This window comes from Chanos chanos, chromosome 1 (assembly GCF_902362185.1).
Source record: "Chanos chanos chromosome 1, fChaCha1.1, whole genome shotgun sequence".
Taxonomy (NCBI): Eukaryota; Metazoa; Chordata; class Actinopteri; order Gonorynchiformes; family Chanidae; genus Chanos; species Chanos chanos.
Window position 1 is genome coordinate 40,082,814 of NC_044495.1, and position 22,233 is coordinate 40,105,046.

The 22,233-nt window shown below is 42.9% G+C and overlaps 1 protein-coding gene across 3 annotated transcripts; it reads right to left on the reverse strand.

Moving 5' to 3' along the window:
* Window positions 1–14,373: 14,373 nt before the first annotated feature.
* On the reverse strand, window positions 14,374–19,590 carry dusp6 (dual specificity phosphatase 6). 3 transcript variants are annotated; one of them, XM_030774321.1, is made up of 4 exons: window positions 19,571–19,590; window positions 16,878–17,227; window positions 16,308–16,742; window positions 14,374–15,347 (listed from the first exon to the last, which is right to left on the reverse strand). In XM_030774321.1, the coding sequence occupies exons 1-4, from the start codon at window positions 19,588–19,590 to the stop codon at window positions 15,034–15,036; spliced, it is 1,119 nt and encodes a 372-aa protein (XP_030630181.1). In that variant the 3' UTR covers window positions 14,374–15,033. The 3 variants fall into 3 exon arrangements, with proteins under 3 accessions (XP_030630181.1, XP_030630173.1, XP_030630190.1); XM_030774313.1 differs by lacking the exon at window positions 19,571–19,590 and having other exon boundaries at window positions 16,878–17,835; XM_030774330.1 differs by lacking the exons at window positions 16,308–16,742; window positions 19,571–19,590 and having other exon boundaries at window positions 16,878–17,835.
* Window positions 19,591–22,233: the final 2,643 nt, after the last annotated feature.

Genomic DNA, 22,233 nt, shown 5'->3' on the forward strand with positions numbered 1-22,233 from the left:
ATGCGGTTCTATTCCAGTCAGAGCTCCTATTAATAGCTCATGTCCAATACTCTGTGTGTGTGTGTGTGTGTGTGTGTATGTGTGTGTGTGTGTGTGTTTTAGGGCAGGGTACACACAGCTGAAATGTCCTCTGTACCTGTGCTGGCTGTTTTCCGTTTGGATTAGAAGGCAGCTGAATGTCCACCTCTCACACAGACTTGTGGTCACACTAACTGCAGAATAGACACACAGATGGCAGAGAGTCCAGTATATAACCAGTCCCAACCCTTAACTACCTTCATCCCCACCACTATTACCCCTATGCTTGTTCAGTTTTACACCAAACATCAAACCCAAAATGCCAGAGAATGGACCTCAGGGTATTGTGTGTGTGCGTGCGGGTTTTTTTAAGGGGCCCTATTGACTGAGGTACAGGAGGATGTTAAGTATGGCATGTTTCGTAATGGGAGATTAAGGGAGATAAGATGAGCAGGATTTATTATTGTGCTGTTCCTTTGGGATTTCTCAAGGTAACGAGACGGCATAATGTGTTAGGGAAATGACTGTTACACGACACTCCCGTGTTAATGTGTGCCGTGCTTAAGTACGTTAACATTTAGTGACTTGAAGCTACACCAACATGAATACATCACTAGCGCAAGATACAGATTATCTTGTATACACACATCTGAAAAATCTAGTGGGAGAATTATTTTTGTGAGTTTATGTGACTGAGTAAACTTATTGAAATATGTCTGAAGTAGCATGTCTGGTGGATTCTACAAAGGTTTTTTTTTTCTTATATAGGTCAGTTGTTGTGAAATACCACCTAGTCTGATTTGCATGCTATGTCTAAGTGCAAAAAGGGAAAGTACTCCCAGCATGGCTCCGTGGACAGAGAGATAAATATGTACTCATTGGCCTTGTTGGCATGGAAATATCTTGGAAAGTTTCAGTTAACTGGGCTTACTGTAGGCCTGGCAGGCAGATGAGGGTTAGAATGAGTGCTTTAGTACCTTCTTCAACACCTCTCTCTCTCTCTCTCTCTCTCTCTCTCTCTCTCTCACTCTTTCTCTCTCTCTCTCTCTCTCTCTCTCTCTCTCTTTCTCTCTCTCACTCTCTCGTGCTCTCCACATGAACCCAGATAGACGAGATATGGACACCAGAGCAGCTGGCATACCTTTCAACAATGCATTTACAGCATGTCTGCTGTCTCTTCACACATTCCACTCTCTGGCTCTCTTCACACACACGCACACACCCACTCACATACACACACACAGCCTCATACAGGTGTGTGCATGTCACATAAATATGATCATTTCTGGTCACTCTTTTTCAGTCTATTGACAAATTACACGTACTCCCCAACATTTAAACATACTGCCTTACATTTAAACATAATCTCTAACATTTACACAGTCATTCACATTTAAACATACTGCCTTACATTTAAACACACCACCTCACATTTAAACATGATCTCTAAAGTTTAAACATACTCCCTAACATTTAAACATAATCCCTAACATTTAAACATAATCCCTAACATTTAAAAGTAATCCCTAACATTTAAACACACTCCCTAACATTTAACATTCTCTTAACCTGAATGTCACGCCAAGTTTCCAGAGTGAACAGTTTGGTTCCTACCCATCAGAATAAAAAAAAGGTAATCAGGACATTTTAATGATCCATTTCCCAAACCTTACTGTTTCTGCATCCATTACGCTCTCCAGGAATAGCACAAGAACATCAGATTATCTCCAGACTTTACACAAAACCTTTTCCTCTCTAATCTGCAAAAAGGAGACACATAACTGTTTCTCTGTAAAATAAGAGAAAATGATATATTCATATAAAAATATATATTAAATTTTCTAGTCAGTCCTATGCCAGGTTCCACTGTGTTTTATGTCATGTGTTTTTCATTCATTCATTCATTCTTTCAGTCTTTATTTCATTCATTTCCTTTTTTCCTTTCATGTACTCTGATAGTCAGCCAGTCAATCATTAATTCTCTGTTCCTTTGGGGATTTATGTAGAGGTTATAATCCAGATTTAGAAGCACTGTTAGAGTTTCAGACGCTCAGATGTTCCTGTCTCACTGGGTCACAGAGTTGCTCTACATTCATATTTGTGTGTGTGTGCGTGTGAGAGAGAGAGAGAGAGAGAGAGAGAGATAGAGATAGAGACTACATTTCTCCATGGACTCTCTGTAGCACACAGTTCTTATCCTCCTATCTCTCTCCTCTTCAAACTCAAAGGTGACCTGCTGACACAACAGTGACCTTTTATGCCCTCCCACCTTCTCCCAGGCAGTGTGAAAGAGGGTGACAAAAAAAAACAACCTCCTCTCCTCCCTCAGGAAGTTAGTGACCCCTGACCTCTCAGTTCCTTTCATCACGCTCTTCGAGGCTTGAATTTCACAGAGGACCAATACTTTCAACCTATCAGCCCTTTTCTCTCAAACCTCTATTTCAATAGCCTTAAACCTCCACCACCTGCAGTCAGCAAACCTCTACATTCATTATTCAGTGGGGATTTCCAGAGTTCACTGAGGAATAAGTTCCTCCTCACCTTTAATGGTCTTCCCCATTGGCCAAGAATGAGAGTTGGCATCTGGACTCAAAGGGAAAGACTGGGTTATGGGGAAAGAAGAGAGGGGAGAGAAGTTGAGTGGAACAGGGGTGTGTGTGTGTGTGTGTATGTGTGTGTTGGAAGTTCTGGAAAAGAGGATTACCGCGCCTGCATTGTTCGCTAAAATCCCACCATTTCACTATCATTTAACACTTTTGAATGGCGGCCTGCGCTTCCCATCTTCCCACTGCCCACTCGTTCTGCTCCTCGACTCCCTTCTCCGTCAGACAGCGTGAAATCTGTTATTCAGTGGGAGGTGGGGGAGAGGGAGGAGAGGAGTCCGGGCGTCCGGCCTTTTCTGACCCCTCTTCATCCATTCTCCACGGCCTATGCACAGCAGGGTTGGGTGGTGGGGGGTGGGGGGGGGGTACCATAAGCCCCCTTTGTGGCGACTGATGGCCTGCTGTTGTAACCTAGCAGCCGAGGTCTTCGGAAGAGAAAACCCACACGCTCCCCGATATGCGCCCCCCATTCACTCACACACACTCTCTTTCTAATATCCAATTAACTTCTAAATTCATCCTCTCCCCTTCCGGTCTCTTCCATTAAAAAACAAGGCCCAACGGCTCGTAAGCCATTTCTTCCCTTTTCTTATTCTTTTCCCGAAACTTTTTTTTTTTTTTGAGTCTATGCAGTCAGCTCTCTAGTGTGTAAAACTGTTCTGGTGTGTAAAACTGTGTGCGTGTGTGTGTCTGTGTGTGTGGGAGAAAGGAACCCAGAGGGGCAGCATGTTCGTGGGGAAAGTCTCACTGCTGTGGAACTGGTGGCTCGGCCATCAATCGCAGGCCACCTGAAAAGAGTTTTTTCTTCCTTTCATCCACCCTTTCCTTCCTCGCCGTCCTTCCCTTCTCCTGAGGCAGTTAAGGTGCAGCTGTCGTTCACGGCTCTCTCTCTTTTACGCCGCCACAAGGACCCTGGTTTTAGGGGGAATTGAGGGTCAGTTAAAGGGGAGGGCTTTGTGGAAGTAGTGGCAGGTTGCCTGGTGGGGGGATTGAGTAGGTTTGGGGGGGGGGGGGTTGCACTGAAGTTGTATCATGTAAGGAAAGGGATGGAGAGATTGGGGAGGGGTAGTTTGAACAGGTGTTAATCTCTCTCTCTCCCTCTCTCTGATTCCTCAGTGTAATCTGAAGAGGGGCTGAAGCTCAGAGGCTCTCTGGTGAGATTGATGCTGAGATTAAATAAATGGTTTTAAATTGCATTGATGCTAGAATGTTTGTGTGTGTATGTGTGTGTGAGTGTGTGCGTGTGTCTCTTTAAACCCAGTGACGAGCCTTCCCACATTTACACTAAGCCACCGACACCCATTACAACAAATGAGAAGCTTGTTGATATTATCATACAACATGCAGTCAGATTACCCTCAGATTACCCTCAGATTACCCTCAGCCTTGGTGACTCTTTCAACTGAACTCTAAAGCAACTACACACACATACACACACACACACACACACACACACACACACACACACACAAAAACGAAAGAAAACCATGATAACTTGAGTACAGTCACCATGCTGCAAATGCATTCATAAACATCACGCTACAGGATGTGGTGAGTAGGCAAAGAACATCCTTGAGCTGAAGAATTTAAAGAGAAAGGTTAAGCAAAGAGAAAACTGTGACAATCAAAAATTTCACACATGGTCAAAATGGGTTCACGACTCACAGAGAGTCATCAACACATCAATAGTTAAAAACAAAACCCACTAACAAAAACAGGTCTTCCACCTATCACTCAGTGACCCTCAATATAACCGAGGGGAAACAACAGAAACTAAAGGCCAGCGTGATGTTATCAGAGCCCCCCACCCACCCCTCCCCCCTCCCTCTCTCATCACACCAGTGAAATTTGGGGAGGGTTGAATGCGAGGTCAAGGCAATTTAACACCACTCCCCTGAGTGAGGAGAAGGTCACGTCTGGGCAGGTGGTGGTCATTTTAGCAAGTGGCCGTCTGTGTGCCGTGGCTGAGGAGAGAGGGGGTGATCTGGGAGGTGCAGGAAGCAGAGTTGTTACACTGGTAAATACCAGCACACACAGACGCATTCCAGATGAGTGGTCGTCAGGAGTGGAAGGGGTGGGGCATGTTGATTTGAGATGAATGACCGTCCCTAGAGCTCAGGAGTCCCTTTTTGGAGAAGAAGGATGTGTACGGTGTTGGGTTTCACAATGACCAGAGACATCCAAAACTGCATGCCAGGACTCAAGGATAGCACTAACTGTGTAGCTGGCTTCCTGTTCTGGCCTTGTTTAGCCTACATGGTTGTTTGCTGTTGTTGTTCTGGGTGTTGCTATGACATTAGCTTTGTGTGAGTTGTCTGCCTGCCCATATATGACTCACACCCATAAAGTTTAATTGCACACATGGCTCAATATCTTTTATCTTCTTGTTGTTTTTCTGTTTCTTTTTGTTTTGTATTGTTTGTTCTCAAATCAAAGCAAAGCAAAACCAAACAAAGCAAAACAAAACAAAACCAAAAAAAAGGGAATCACACAACCTCTGGTTTCATTAATGTTTGTTTCCTGTAATAGTTAATGTATTGGATCGTTTAACTGTGGTCACTTCAGTACAGTCTTAAGTAGCAGCATACTGGGCCTGGCTCATAAAAGTACAGGTACACAGCATCTTTACAATTCTCCTCTGCACTCATAATTCGTGTATGATGCTATGGGAAAATGTTTCAACGTGTCAAAATGTATGGTCTGGCAAACGAATCATACATGATAACTGGCTCTTTGCATTTAAAATGTATGGTCTGGCAAACGAATCATACATGATAACTGGCTCTTTGCATTTAAAATGTATGGTCTGGCAAACGAATCATACATGATAACTGGCTCTTTGCATTTAAAATGTATGGTCTGGCAAACGAATCATACATGATAACTGGCTCTTTGCATTTAAAATGTATGGTCTGGCAAACGAATCATACATGATAACTGGCTCTTTGCATTTAGAAGGTGCCATTCTAACTGTTTCCATTGTGAAGGTCCTCAACTTGAGAGTTTTGTGAATTTTGCGGCCGTTGTGTCATTGTGAGTGTTGTGTCATTGTGAGTGTTGTGTCATGGTGAGTGTTGGGGCATTGTGAGTGTTGGGTCATTGTGAGTGTTGGGGCATTGTGAGTGTTGTGTCATTGTGAATGTTGTGGCATTGTGAATGTTGTGGCATTGTGAGTGTTGTGTCATTGTGAGTGTTGTGTCATTGTGAGTGTTGGGGCATTGTTAATGTTATGCCATTGTGAGTGTTGTGGCATTGTTAATGTTGGGTCATTGTGAGTGTTGTGTCATTGTGAGTGTTGGGGCATTGTGAGTGCTGTGGCATTGTGAGTGCTGTGGCATTGTTAATGTTGTGGCATTGTGAGTGTTGTGGCATTGTGAGTGTTGAGGTATTGTGAGTGTTGTGGCATTGAGAGTGTTGGGGCATTGTGAGTGTTGTGGCATTGTGAGTGTTGGGTCATTGTGAGTGTTGTGTCATTGTGAGTGTTGGGTCATTGTGAGTGTTGTGGCATTGTTAATGTTGTGTCATTGTGAATGTTGGGTCATTGTGAGTGTTGGGTCATTGTGAGTGTTGGGTCATTGTGAGTGTTGGGGCATTGTTAATGTTGTGGCATTGTGAATGTTGGGTCATTGTGAGTGTTGGGGCATTGTGAGTGTTGGGGCATTGTGAGTGTTGTGGCATTGTGAGTGTTGTGGCATTGTTAATGTTGTGTCATTGTGAATGTTGGGTCATTGTGAGTGTTGGGTCATTGTGAGTGTTGGGTCATTGTGAGTGTTGGGGCATTGTTAATGTTGTGGCATTGTGAATGTTGGGTCATTGTGAGTGTTGTGGCATTTTGAGTGCTGTGGCATTGTGAGTGTTGTGGCATTGTGAGTGTTGGGGCATTGTGAGTGTTGTGGCATTGTGAGTGTTGTGGCATTGTGAGTGTTGGGGCATTGTGAGTGCTGTGGCATTGTGCTACACGTTTAACTTGTGAGTAAAGGCATTTTCATGGCGTTATTTTTTTTAAGATACGAAACAAAAACATCCACCATGTCACCTATGGTTTTGTTTAAACCCCATTGAGCTGTGTGGCCCATTCTGAAGGTTGTGTAAGTCCTTTTAAACAGTTTAACTGTTTATTTGAGTTGCGGAGGAAGTGCAGAGCAGAACACACAAAAGGGGACACTGATTACAGAGAACTTCCTGTTCTTAGTTTTCACCTCAGTGTCAATCCAATGGTGCTTCTTGAGAATCAAGGCCAGAGTGAACCAAACTGCTGCAACTCCTCTCTAAAGAGACACTGTCTCTTAGAGTAATATTTCCTGTGTGTTGGAATTTTTTTATTCATAACTATGCACAGCCTGCATAAATAGAATATATTACAACAGCATTCTCTTGTCTCTCTTAGTGATGGATCCAGCCAAAGTCTGCACTTAGATGCTGAGTAACAGACCAATATTTAACCTTAACCTTTTGGCCATTTCATAACATTTCAATTCACTGACAATTGATTCAAAATCTTTTGTCAAAATTTTACAGTTGCTACATATGCTTGAGTCCTATAGAAAACAAAAACTAAACAAAACAGTGTCCGTGAGATGTACTCTAATATACTATTATTTTAATGCAGTTACAGCATATACAGTAGTATTAGGTAAGATGAAGCAGAAAGGAATTTTTCACAAATACACACACACACACACACACACACACACTCCACACAGAATATAATCCTCAAAGTTCTCACAGTAAGGGGTTTTGTGCTGTGCTAATATTGTTCTTAACTTAATCCAGCACCAAAATGAGTTTGCCCCCCCCCCCCTCTTTTATCATAGTGGTTCTCTGAGAGAGAGAGAGAGAGAGAGAGAGAGAGAGAGAGAGAGAGAGAGATAGAGAGAGAGAGAGAGAGATGCTGAGAGAAAGCCATCCTTTCTTCAGGATGTCAGACTCAGATCTCACGGCATGATTTTGCCTTGCTGCTAAGAGTTGGAGCAGCTGGTTAGAGAAGCCCAGACGTCTGGGTGGAGCCTCTTTACCGGAGAACTTTCTGGAAATGACTCTCTGCTCTGTGTGTATCTAGCAGGATTCATTCAGAAGCTGAGGTCGCACGCTCATTCATGCTAGCCTCCACTCTCTACATTCACTGCCTGTCGCTTTGATGTGTGGTTTATTTATTTATTTCTCTCTCTCTCTCTCTCTCTCTCTCTCTCTCTCGCTCCTCTTCCTCCTCCTCCTTTTCTCTCCCTCCCTCCCTTTAGCATTTGCTTAGCAACTGTGCTGCAAAACAGAGGCATCTCAGCAGTGAGTCAAACCTCCGCTTTGGTGAGAAGACTGGTGATATAAGCTCCAGATCTGGAACAGCAGTGAAAAGCCAGAGAGAAAGAGGGGGAAAAAGGCAGAGAATACTGACATTAATTTGTTCTTTTTTTCTGTGGGCCTAAAAAAAGATAAGTACATAAAAGCAGTTAGTCAAATGACAAAGAGAAGAGGCTGTTTTCCTGTCCCTGTGGAGGTTGTGTCATTTTAATAATCTTGTGTTTTAATGAGGTTAAATCAGGCTATGACTGGAATATGTTGAAAAAAAAAACAAAACAATGATGGACAAAAGGCCTGATTATAGATGCACACCTGCTCTCTCTCTCTCTCTCTCTCTCTCTCTCTCTCTCTCTCTCTTTCTTTCTTTCTCTCCCCCTCCCCCTCTTTCTGTCCCTCTCTTCTCTCTGTTTGTGATTTTGCCTTTTAAATGAAGCAGGAAACTGATAGAGGCATTAATCATATCTGAAAAAAATGCCACTGAGGTGACAGAGCAGACCTGTGACTGTTTTCACCCAGGTCCTGTTTCAGACAGTGCTATGGTGAGGAGTGGGTGAGCTGTGATGACTAGACCCGCGAGAGAGAGAGGAGAGAGAGAGAGAGAGAGAGAACGAGACAGAGCAGGCATTGCTTTGCACATGGGGTGACTAATATTTGGGTCTAATATCAGGTCTACTGGAGGGTTGTGTGGGCTGAACACACTGTTTTCTCATCTTCCTTCTCCCTCTGTCCTGCGTGGTATTTTTAACTGCCTTTAAACGATAATGACTATTTTTACTTCTTTTCACAGAGCCTGTGTGGGCTCAGCAGGGACGGTGGCTGATGATTCATATCGGTGAGAGCACTTCTTTTGTGAACCACTGCATCTCTCTGGTTGCAGGGGCTCTACAGGGATGGCACTCTAAAGGCTGGCCCTGACACTGCCACAGATGCGTGGGCTGGTTATATCAGTTTGTGTACATTATTGCAAGGGTTCATAAAGTTTGTTCGCTATAATGAGTATCTTCACGAAGGATGAGGTCTCTCTCTCTCTCTCGCTCTCTCTCTTTCTCACACGTCCAGCATTCATTGCATGTAACAAAAACAGAGGCGTGTAAATATGTACACATGCGCTTATCTTATCAGTGAGTAACGGATGCTGGGCGTTTAGGTGATAAAACGCTTGGAGCTCTTGATCATTTCCTGTGGTGAAGAGAAATGGAGCGTCAGTGTTAGAAATAGATCAAGGTTTGGCATTCTTAGAGACAAGGAATGTGTGTAGTGTGTTTGTTAAATATATTTTACTCTATTTACTATATAGCCTCCATGCACTTTGATGAGAAACAACAGAGCGGTGGTAATATGGCGGCAAATATGACGCTTATAGGCGCCGTTAACAGTTTGAAAATGACAAATTTCACTCAACAGTGTTCAGCTGTGGAACTCGAACGCTAACGATACTTTTCACCGGACTGAATCCCTTAGCATGACATCGTTTAGTAGGTTTCTCGGGTGAGTCCGAATGTCGGGTAAACTGTATTTTTTTTCTCCACTTGTCTTTGTTATCAAATTATTCAGACACTTTTGATTGGTTCTCCTCTGCAATAGAGGACAGCTGTTTACTTTAGGACCTTACATAAACCTCTATTTTTATCCAGCCTCAAGGCCGCTCTCTTCTCTCCTTGTAGCGTGCAGCTGGAGCCCATCTCGCTAGTGTGAATACCTCATGGGTTTAGTGGCTCACCTGATAGCCAATAAAAATATTCATCAGATCCGGAGCAGGAAAAAAGGTCTTGAAATCACAGACATACATGGCAAAACCTCACAGTATATTCGACCTCTGTGTCCCTAAGCCAAGAATGGAGTGAAATTCAAAAGGCCGTTTTATCTTAAAGCGTGGGTAGGACAAATAAATAAATAAATAAAAATAAAAACTAACTGGGCAGTACAAGGAAAGCACTTGTCTTCCAAACCCACATGTCGGGCCAAACTCAGAGAAACCCCTAATCAACAAAAAAAATAAGACAGGGTTCCAGGAACAGCTCTTCCTCTCCCTCTTCCTCTGTTCTAGAAAGTTCTCTGCAGAGCTCCATGAGGAGAAAATGATGATTGGGACAATAATTCCCAATTCTTCCATTAACCCTCTAGACAACACACACACACACACACACACACACACAGACACACACATACACACACAGAAACAAGAAACCAGGCTTATAAATGCACTTTATAACTTTAGGGAAGCTGGTGGTTTCTGTCCAGTGGTAGTTGCAGCTGATGAATTCCTCCCAAACAGTTCTGGACCATTAACGAATCTCCCCATTAGCAGCAGCCATAGGAGAATGGACAGTGGGAGAGAGAGAGTGTGTGTGTGCAAGTGTTGAGGAACAGGAGGTAAGGAGATCACTTTTGCAGGACTGAACGCTCTTCACAGAAGCGGAAGCTCTGCGTCCTCATGTGGGTGGCTGGAAAAGGAGGCCCAGATCGCCTGAGTAAAACAACGGCGTCCGCAAAACTGTCTGCGTGGAAGACGCTAGCACTACCTTCCCCCTTGACTGTAACTATTCCCAAGCATGTTTAGTCTGTCCGGCACACACTTTTGATGAGATAACGAGAGATAAGGAGTAGATTTTGCTGCACGAACAGGTTTCTTTGAAAACGGTTACACCCATGCAGCGCTGATAAGAGGGGAGAAACCTGTCAGCCTTTTAATTGGCAATCTGTCTGCAGCTCGATTAAGAGATACGTGTCTCCTGGGATGTGTCACCTCCTCCTGGAGAGCAGCCAGAAAAGGGTCTAAAATCTAAGGGGAGGATATAGGGGCTGGAGACTGAGGCAGAGTGGAGTGGAGCAAAGACAGTTACAAGCATGTCTGCTGGTCTGACAAAGAGGAAGTGGTGGGTTGGACCATCTGTCAAACCCAAAATGTTCAGCTTAGTGCTCTTGTCAGTTGAGAAGAGAAAGAGAGAGAGAGAGAGAGAGAGAAAGAGAGAGCGAGAGAGAAAGAGAGAGCGAGAGAGACAGCTGGATGGCTCAGCTGAAGAGCAGTGTTGCTCACAGGCAGCCTGCCTAATACACACACACCACGGCACTAGCGACGAATTCCGGTCGGCTGGCGGCGGAGGTGGAGGCGGTGGCGGAGGGAGGGGGATTTGGGGGGGGGGGCAGGGTCTGTGGAACTTGAGCTTGTCACAGGACCGGAAATTGCTATGGAGGGTGCGAGCAAATCCTTTGGTGGGGTAGGTAGGCTGTCATTGGAGGATGACATGGATAGAGAGCCTTCACATAGGATTAGCACAGAGGCCAAGTTTAGCCGCAACCTGTTGAGTTTATTTTCACTGCTTAAGAGTCTTAGGGACCTGTAGCAGTGGGTACCAGGACACGGTAGGGAAACAAAAGGAAATGAATTTATTTTCTGTTACATCATATTGAAATGATTACTCTGACTAGGCCTTGCACTGTGGTAACACATTTCAGCCATAAAAAAGATATAAACGTCACAAAGTTGCCTTTTTCAAAGAAAAAGAGAGTAACCTGAAAGGCCTCTCTCAGTCGATGCTTTCCCATTACAGCAAACTCCAGTTGTATATCAAATTACATTTCTGTAGTAAGGTATCACTGATGTGTTAACAGTGGAGAGCAACCAGTTGAAAAGATTCTTCAAAATTCTTCGGGAACTGACCAACAGGTCTGCTGCACTGCGACTGAAAGTTAATGTCAAACACAGATGTTTTCCTCCAGTACACAGATTCTTCCAGGAATGTTTGTCTAGATGGGCGAAAAGGATCACTCTGGACTTAGTGCCAAAAAAAAAGGTCTCATTCGCAAGAATTTTGAACATTTCAGTTGGAGCTTTTCCTCATTTACCTAAACAAATACACAATACTCCACACATTTTGAAGAGCAAATATTCCCAGTGACAACTGTAACATTTGAACGTTGCCCAATGTATTCTATTTTTCATTGTCATGTCTCTTAAGGAGTACTAATATTATTTTTGTTCAAATCATAGCACAAATATTGACAAGTGGGTTACGAGAGGTTCAGGATCTGACAGGGTTATTTAAATATTTAAATATACATATATACTTTCAGTTTGGCAAATACCCCACCCCCCCCAAAAAAAAAAACATGGTGTAGCATTTGTGATGTATCTTGAGGTCATTCATGGCTTTAACATTTTTGTGCTTTATTGTGGTAGTTATTCTCATTGATTAATGTTCTAGGCTAACACTTAGCAGAACAAAATTTCTGCACACAAGGCTACAGGTACACCAGATGTTTTTCTTTTTTTTTTTTTACCCCTGCTTTATTGGTCTCCTCTTTAGTCAGTTGTCCCATTTAGGCCTTACCCTGCCAGGCTGGCACCGTTAGGTGTCTGCTTTTTACTGTCTGGCCACAGGGGTCAAAGGAACATAACTCTACCTGTCATGTCTGTATACATATCCTCATCTTTGTGCATCCATTTTTTTTTTTATAACTAATTATAATTTCTTCTTTGGTTCAAAAAGGCTCTGTGTAGCACTCGTGGGAACCAATGAATAATTGTAGCAGCCTACATATCCTATAGTGACAGAGGTGGAAGCTGATTTTTAATGCTATTACAAAACACTGGGTAGACACATATCCAATTAAATAATTACAGTTGTTATGTTTATTCCATTTTCAGTGTTTTTCTCCTGATATACATAAATGAGTATGTCTGTGTGTGTGTGTCTTCCGACAACAATTATTTTATAGAAATAATAGTTTAAAAATGTTCAAAGTTTTGAAATGATAGGACTTGCAGATCAAGTTCTAATCTGAAAATATACAACTTTGAAAGATGGTTAGGTGTTTAGTTTCCAAAGCAAGATGCGCAAATTCAGATGTACACCGGTGTCCACAGCTAAGCCCTCACATTACATAATAATTCGCAGTGACACCTTGTTTAGATTCAAAATATTATTTCTTGTTTTGTGTTTTTGTTATAAGCATCACTTGTGGATCAACACCACTGAAATAATTCTAAATATCGTATCATCCTTCCAACACATCAGTTCTCTTCTTTTTTTTTAACCTCTCGTGTGAAGAAGATAATCTTTTGCCTTATGGGTATGTCCAAACCCCTAGAAAGTGTCAGGTGACAACTTGTTTTGACACTGTTTGCTTCTCCCACAGGGGCCTGCACGAACAGCATACTCCCTGTCAGGAAGTGCCTCAGGCAGGGCACGGTGACACAGGCAGGGACCCAGAAATACCTGTCAGTCCAGCTCCAGAACTGTTTTTTCTCTGTACCTTTTCAGTACAATTTAAGCTTCAGTTTAAAAAACAAACGAACAAAAAAAAAAAACCAACATCTATGAATGATCTCCCTCCAAAAAAAAAAGGAAGAAAAAAGAAAGGAAAAAAACAAGATGTTCTAGGTAGATAAGAGTACCCTAGTGTGCTATGAAAAAGGCTATTGTCGTTAACCTCTGTCAAAATTTGAAAAGAACTCCACAAAAGGAGTGTCAAGGAGTCCCTTTTGCAGCATCACGATCTGACAGAACACATCTTTTTGGTCAGATGAATGCAGCAGCAGAGCCATGCTGACATTAGAAGCCGTCGTAGAGAATTACAAATGTTATGTAGCACACAGCAAATATAAATCCATGAAGAAAAACACAGAAGGGCGATGTGAATAGACAAAATAGCAATTTATTAATAACTTATCTTTTCTTTACATTCATAGGATTCGGAGCATTGGGAAGGGGCGCTTAAGGTAGCACCCTCTCCTTTAAACAGGCCCTTGCTTTGAGGGAAAAAAACAAACAAAAAAAACATCCCCCAGAATCATTATCACTCATTTCTCTGACAACAACAATTGCATCTTACACAGTATTCCCTGAATAGGAGAGGCAAGCATTGACTCTCACTTCGTCTGGAGACTTCAAAACCCTTGCGCAAAAAGACAAAAAAAGAAGAAAAAAAAGCCTTATTCGCTCTGATCATCTAATGTCCCCTCAGAACATAACATAACCATGTTCTTCCCTCCTAGATCAGTTGAAATTAAATAAAATAAAAAAGAATTAACCTCGGTTAAAAATAGGCATGCATTATTATCAGGAACCTGTGGGTCTCAAAGCACGCTGAAAGCACACAGACATACAACACGTTTGAATGATCCCGTCTGAATGTGCCAATTGTTATGGTTCAATCCTATAAGGAATTGAGAGCTGGTGATAGATTAGCATAAGGAACTGATCTGAGGGAGGCCGGGGAGGGGGGTGTTCAATGCACAATAGAGCTCCTATATACAGAACTAAGGCAAGAGACAAGGTGACTTTGAGTGTGGGTGGATGCAAGAAAAGGCTGAAATTCATTCATAAAGCAAAATGAAAATATATTACATACATATACACATTAATGATCTTGCAAACCTACTCTAATTTTTTGGCATTTTTAACTCATAGATTATATTGATCAATAGTCAGATTGTTTACAGAAAGACGACAAAAAGAAGAGAGGTTCAGCACCTGCTTGATTACAACAGGTATATTTTGACTAGAGCAAGGCTTATGCATAAGTCTTTCATATACAGATGTATAAATGTTTGAAAATTACTCCACACAAACAAAATGGAGTACACCATACTGTGCCATCATTACCGAAGATGTTCTGTCCCAAAACTAGGCGGGGTCTTCATTGAAGACAAAGGGAGCACACCCAAAACAATGTGAAGGTGCAAGTGCTAAGATTAAAAAAGAAAAAAAAAAAAAAAAAAGAGTACATTTATAATTGTCCAGTTCCGTTTGTGTCTCTTTGGCACGCTGGCCGCTCTCTGTTTGACGATTCACATTAAAGTATGTCATTTGATAGTCTTCCCATGCTTGGATAAAAATAAAGAGCTACCTCATTGAGTCCAATCGAGATACAGAGTCATAGGTAATGTCCCCTCTTTTCCTCTCTCTCCCCCTTTATGCAACAGGTGCATCCAAGTTATGGGCAAACCACATGCCCCTTCGTCAATGACCACGCTTGGCAGCTGTCATCTTAAGCCAACTGTGTCGATAACATCAAGAACCCCTCAACAGGTGACAGAGGGGGAGAAAAAAAGAGAAACCATGTTTCAAGAGTTGAATGTTTCCAGGCCAGAAGGGGGCATGAGAACAGGGTCTCACGTTGACTCCAGCGGGTCCAGTTGAAAGACGTTGTGGTTGGTGGGGGTGGTGAAGTAAAGAGGCTGGGACGGCGCCGCGACCCGATTGTCGCACGGGCTCTTCAGCCCCAGGGTGCGTTCAAAGTCCAGTAGCTGCCCCATAAAGTTGAAGTTGGGAGAGATGTTTGACTTTTTCATCTTGACGATGTCGTAGGCATCATTCATTGAGAGGTTGAGCTTCTGCATGAGGTAGGCCACTGTCACGGTAACCGAGCGACTGATTCCGGCCAAACAGTGGACCAGGACCCCACACTTCTGACCACGAGCTTCATCTATGAGAAAAAAAGAGGGGAAAAAAGAGACACTGATTAGTTACTAGCTCCTGGACTTAAAGATCATTAACACAAAAGTTAATCTTTAGTTGCGTTCAGACTAATATTTATGATAAGCAATTTTCTTCAAAAGAGAAAAATAAAAACAGGTGCTATTTAGCTAACTAGCAACTAAACAAGGACCTGAGGCTAAATGCCTAATTCATTATTTGGTTGAGTATGTGTGGAAAAACACTTCTTCGTCCAACTCTCCAGAGTATGACTGAAGACGGAGAGAAAAATAATCTTTCATTTTCTTTGGGTATCTGGCATGGAAACGGACCATTATGGTCTATCAAATGATCCTTCCGCTTTCCGAGTTACTTGACAATGGTGCCATTTGGGCATGTAAATGTAGAAGTCATGGGGGCACCCTGTCAAGGCTAACAGGATGTCAACATTCCCCTGTAAATGGCCCTCATTGTGTCGTGAAACATTGCTCTGTCCTAGATTACTTTCAATGCCGCTTCCTTCCTGTTGAGCTCAAATTACCGCCTGCTCTGTCTTTCATTTCATTATAAGTCTTTGTATTACAATTACACAAGCGCCCGCTAAGCTTCGTTGCAAAAGGGGAAAAGGATTCCACCCGTTGCAATAAAAAAGTGCTGTTTTAGGATTAGGATCTAAATGACGTGTTTCACTCTTAAAATGTTTGTTGTCGCACTAACCGCAATTTGGAGATGGGTCAAGTTAGGCTACGTAAAATAAAGACAACAGTCCTGTGCTGTACAAGCACTGCAAGAGAGTATGTTTAAACTACGGGCTACTCTATGTGGAAACGATCACCACGGGCCCATATACATGACTTGTTGCATCCTCGCTGCATGCATGTTTACGTATAAGAATCGTATTCAGGGTCCGTTTATTCAACAACAAAAATGGGGTTGATTAGTATCACTTTGATCCGCCCCAAGTTCTTACCAATGAAGCTGATGGCCTCGGGGAAGAACTGCGATAGGTTCTGGCTCCAGTGATCCGAGATTGGAATCTGCTTGTACTTAAATTCTCCAGCGTTCTCGAAGAGATTGGGAAGATTAGGAGTTACGTTCAGTATGTACTTGATGCCGAACTCTTCCAGAATGTCCAAGTTTGTCGAGTCCTTGGCGCAGCCGAGGTAAAGATGCGGCAAGATCTCTACTGGGAAGGAAGGTTGTGGGTTGGAAAGGGGGCTGCCGTCGGAGTCAGTAGCGCTACTGGGGTCTCGGTCGATATCTGACTCGATGTCCGACGAGTCGGAACTTATTCGTAGCCCGCCGAGTCCCAAGACCTGGGCAGTAGGTGAGCTGCTGCTTGACGAGCCGTCGAGGTTCGTTTCGCACAACGCAGGGAACTCGGCTTGGAATTTACTGAATCCACCTGAGAAGTTAAATGAAGTGTTCAGTGCATTGCGATCAATCCCCGTAGCTCTATGCAGCTTCAACAACCTAAAGCTCGCATTTTCGCATTATAATTACAGTTTAAACCATATGCCATTAGGAAAAAAATGCTTACCTTCTAAGTAGAAAGCTTTATAGCCTTCGTCTTTCATTCTTCTCAACAGTAAACCGAGCACGGATCCGCCGTCGACATTTTCGTTCCATTCTCTGCTATATTCGTCGTACAAAACAATGGTATCGGTTTTGCATCTCCGCGCAAATTTCTCCCGATCCTCACCATTAGCGAGGAGAGACTTGATCGGCAGGTTGCCCTTTTTCAACCGTCGGAGCATGAGGCTCGGAATCGCCACATTAATAGCAGTTTCAACATGCGAAGACTCGTAGAGTTCCTGCGCCCGACAGTCCATGACCAGCAAGCAGTCCTTGCGCGTCTCGAGCTGCTCCCTCAGCCACTCCACTGTCTTACTGATCGCCATTACCGAATCGAACTGAACGGGTTTGAACTTATCAAGCATTAGTAAATAGACCCTACCGTACACCTTTTGGGAAAACGGTGTTCGGTGTGCAGAGCAAGAGGCCGCAGTTTGTTCTGTCTACGAGGACAGGGACATTAAAGCAATCGCGGTGCAATCACTGTGAATCTCAATAATATAATAACTTGATTCGAATCGGTCAAAAATCTCAGAGTCCTTGATATTACGTTGATTCGACTTAAATCGACGAGGGTCGTTTTAATCCGCGGTCTTTCGTTGTGGAATCGAGTACAGACGCGCTCCACTTCCACCCATTCATGCAGTTGTGCTAAGAATGCCTGCACATTTATCAATGACTCACACTGGCCAGTGAGTAAGCTACAGCGGCTGACGTTGTCTTCCTGTTATATAACGTCTTCGCTCGCACTAGAAATTCTCATAAATCAGTCTAAATATCCAAAGGTTTTGTTGCTCTGTTGTCGGTGCACAGTTCGCATGGTTTTATTTAATGTCCTACAGCCAATAGTCTTTTCCAGACGATCTCAACAGATCAGGCAACTCGTGTGCCTCTTCAGTCAGTCTGGTCTCAGCTGTTCACTCTCCCTTGGTAAGCTAGTGAATGGTTACAAACGCGAGGCGTTTCAATGGATACATTATGTCGTTCAGCCAATGAGAAGGCTTCGAACAATCGTCGCCTTGGAAACGAGGCCGGATGGAACAGACTGTGTTGATGAATTGTTAATAAGTTTGTCATTCACAAAAACGGAAAGGAATTTCCGCTCCGGATCAAGTGAGTGCAAACAAATAGCGGAGCAGCACACGGGAAGGAAGGAGGAGTGAATGTGTTCGGTGGGAGACCTTACCTTATGCTCAGGTTTCACAGTTAAACTGCGTTTAGCCGCCGTCCTATTTAAATGCGCGTTATTTGTGGGTTTGTGCGCATACGCAAGCGGAGCGCAACGTTAAATTGCAACAACGTCTTAAACAAGTAAAATTATGCCCGGCATTTTATGAAATACGGAGTTTGCTCTATTTGCTCTATTGTTTCTGTTGCAAAACTAAATATATTACATATATTTACAGAAACTAAAGTGCTGTAACAGTGTCAAATTACTATTGCACGTGGATTTTAACAGAGCTCAACCGAATAACTTTGGTGAAAGTGAACTTAACTAGCTTCCTTCGCTCATAATTTTTGCAAGTAAAACACATACCCAAGCAGTTGCCAGTTATCTTCATATGTTAATAACCCGTCAATAATTTTCTTATTTGAGGGGAACAGATGTTCGGTTTGGGGCACCTGAAGCATGCATTTGAAATGCAAAATGCATTTGCAAAACGCATTATCCCACCTCCCCCAGCCCATCGCTGTTCACTTCCTTCAACACAACAGCAAAGTGGTCTAACAATGTTATGTCTCTGTCTGAGTTAGTGTCACAGTACATGCCCTATGCAATGGATGTGGTGAGATATCCAAATGACGACCAAACAAACACACGAATAGACCGATCAGAGCTATTGAACACCTTTTCTCTCTTTCTTTTTTCTTTTATTTGCATAACTTACAATTACGCCCTCGAGTACCTACAGTTTGAGCAACAATTACTCAACCTGTAATGTCCAAGTAAAAAACAATGACTGAAATAATATGATTGCTTACGATCACAAATTGAAGGGCTGCAGGGCAAATGATAAATGCTCTGTTCGAGATTGGGAATGAAATAGCGGCCATGGCAGTTTTTGAGTAGACTTCTTCTTATTCTTTAAATGACTATTCTTTTCATTATTATTGTGTAATACACAATCTCTTGATAGCGTATATCTAGGTTATATTTGATGTTTGGTTAACAAAATTGGGGAAACAAAGTCCGATCTGGTCAATTAAAATCGCTTGTAAACTGAATGTAATATTGCCAAGAAATGAAAGGCGATTCACTGATCGGAGTGTCGGCAGACCACGCTTTGCAGACATGCTGTCTCCGGTGCAAATTAGCAGCGAATTGTCATTAAATTAAGCATTAATCTCGGACCATTCACACGCGCAGGAGGCCGCGCTGAAGTAGGGGTGTGTGCAGTTTCACTGCCATTAACATATGAAACGTGACACGGAACCCTGGCAAGTCATTGTCTTGCAGTTTTCAGAGCTGTTCGTGTCAAGGTTCAATATTGTTCACTTGTTAGTATTGTTCCCTTCGGCGTTGATCTGTTTTCCAGGCGCTAACTGCAGCATATGTCTGGGAACACTTTTATTATGATGAGGAAACTTGGTTTCCTACTTGAGAATGGAGGAGACCTGCGTTACAAGGTACAAGTCTATCACAAGACCTTACAGGGCCTTGGAATTAAACTCGTCATCATAATTTGGACAATAAACAAAACTTAATACTAAAACCAGTCCATTTACGTGTACGTGTGCTACACATTCTTCTCTGTACAGTAAAAGGAGATGAGTATGTTCATACTTGATTGTGGGTGGCAAGTATGATTATTGTTATTAAATAATTGCTTAACTTGCAGCAAATACAAAGCTGTTCCCAAGAACCACTAACTGTGATTCTGACGGAAGGGGGGTGGGGCGCCGGGTGTCAGTATTTGCATTTGCATTACACCTGCACTATGTATTTTTTTTTTCATTTATTCAAATGAGGACGACTGTCCCCGTGGCTGCATGCAGTGCTTAATGTGGGTGAGATTTGTTTAAGTAAGGTTGCCACCACTAGCCCACATCCAAATGTGTTTAAATGATAGATCTGTGGTTCTTCACATTCACAGGGAAATTACAATAGTGCACTAAAAAAAAAAAATAAATAAAATTATTGAACACTTCCTCTACTGGGACCGTCCTCCTATGTCTCTACACCCCACTCCCCCTCCCCTTTTCTACTCTATGGCAGGCAACCTTCCTGCAGTTCATGGGTAGAGATGGTGTTTAAGTGCCTTCCTGCTCTAGGCCCCCTGTCCAGCAGAGCAGACCAGACAACAGTGGCTCCGCTTTTATCAGGCGGCTCCATCTCAGTGTCTCTATCTAGGATCAGGCTCTTTTGTTGTTCCCCACTCCACTTGGCCGTGGGGATGGGTGGCCCACGCTACTCCAGGGGTCAAGGGTCAGCTGTCAGTGTGCTGTGTTTTACCAGGGGAACCTGCCACCAGCTCCACCTCTCCCTAAATGTCTAACACAACTTCTTCCTCTTTCACTATTCAGTTTAGTCAAGCTGTTTTTCAAGGGTTTCATTTTTTTTTATTTTCATTGATTTTATTTATTGATTGATTTTTGGCTAAGCCCCTTTTTGTCATTTTGAATTCTTTCAACTTGTCTGTGTAAACATAAAGTGCATTAACGTAATATTGAGAACCCAACTTGAAGCTTTTTGCAACTGTCATTTTTCTTTGGAAATTTATATTTGGAGGAGCCTGGTGCTTGTGTTGTTTACTTAACAACTGTGTACATTCTTTAGTTCCTCTGAGTGCACTCTGAAAGAATAAATGAGAATATTAAAAATGGAAAAGTGGTAGTGAGTCAAAGATCTGAGGTCAGAACATGCTTATGAAGTGTTATACTTTACATGGTCTTTTCAAACAGAATCTTTCTTCTGTCAGATATGAAAAAAGACTTCTGAGATGAGAAGGGACTACTATGCTCCACAGTGAGTTTCAGGACATCATTTACGTATGTAATTACACCTCACTGTTGGTACAAAAACATTTTTTTGCATTCTTGCAGAACGTTTAACGGAAGGTTAGCCCAAGGCAAAGAGAGAGAGAGAGAGAGAGAGATTGAGGTGGGGCGAGGGGGTGGGGTGTCATTGTTATGCAGTTCTGGGAAGCTAATGGAAATTTAAGGGCTGGTCTCAGCCCAGTGGAACATGGGGGCATATTTTAAATCGTACGGCCACTTAACCAAAACAGGAAGCGAAACAGCGAGGCCCTCCTCGGAGAAAAGCCATAAACAAACAGTCCTGGTGGGCCCTCAAACACAGGAATGCCACAAACAGGAAGTACTGGGAGACACGTTCCACAGAATGATTACCTTCAGGAATCTGAATTAGGAGGCTGCTGAATGAGACTAAACTTCTATCTGTCCAGCAGAATCATTGTGGGGAAATGCCCCCCCCCATTTTTTTTTTTTTTGGAGCAATGAATATGTCCACACTGTCCAACGTGCCAAACCTGTCCGTGGATATAGACAATGCACCCCCCCCCCCAGCCCCTCCCATAGAAAAGTCTGGAATGACAGTGTGTCAGAGAGAAGAAAATATACAACCATTGTCACCTCACGAGGTGCCTTACCTAAGCATTCTGAGACACAAAAGAAAACTGTCTTGGTTTACTGTTCAATGTTTCCATAACAACCAGTTTCATTCACCCACACCACACTCTGAGAGCTTCCATCATTAGAAATCACTCCAAAACAATGCCAGCTAAAAAAAAAAAAAATATATTGTTGACACATAATGCATTTAGCAAACAGAGCTCATAATTTGTTCCAGACCATGTGATGCATGTGTAATGCCATTGAGAGAGGGAGAGAGAGAGAGAGAGAGAGAGAGAGAGAGAGAGTGGTGAGGGGGTTGAGGGAGAATAGGCCCTCATTTAAGGGGAGCACATTCTTAGTAAATGAATCTGAAAGCAATCGCTGCCTAAGTGTTGTTGAGAAAGATCCTTCTGGAAGCCATCATTCCTGAACAGCTGTTTCCTTCACCCCTCGAAACAGAAGACCAACACAGCCAGAAATATGACTGGAATTTGTAAACACCAGCAGCTTGTTGGGGAGGGGGAGGTAGCCTGGGCAATAGCCAGCGAGGTCATAATTAAATGACAGTAGTATGAGGGTTATTATGTATTTGTTGGGTGACTGCGGCAGTGATGGTGTGTAATTACAGCGTCCGGCTGGCTGAAGAGAACACGCCACTTAAAAACTTCCACATCCTCTCTCTGCAAGTCCAGGCAGAAACACACAAAGGTCTACATTGAGACACTGGGGGATGTGAAAAAAAATAA

Coding starts and splice junctions, on each gene's coding strand:
- dusp6 (XM_030774313.1), bottom strand. CDS start 17,277: ATGCTTGATAAGTTCAAACCCGTTCAGTTCGATTCGGTAATGGCGATC. Junction 16,743..16,877: donor TAAAGCTTTCTACTTAGAAG/GTAAGCATTTTT, acceptor TTAACTTCTCAG/GTGGATTCAGTAAATTCCAA. Junction 15,348..16,307: donor CGAGGCCATCAGCTTCATTG/GTAAGAACTTGG, acceptor TTTTTCTCATAG/ATGAAGCTCGTGGTCAGAAG.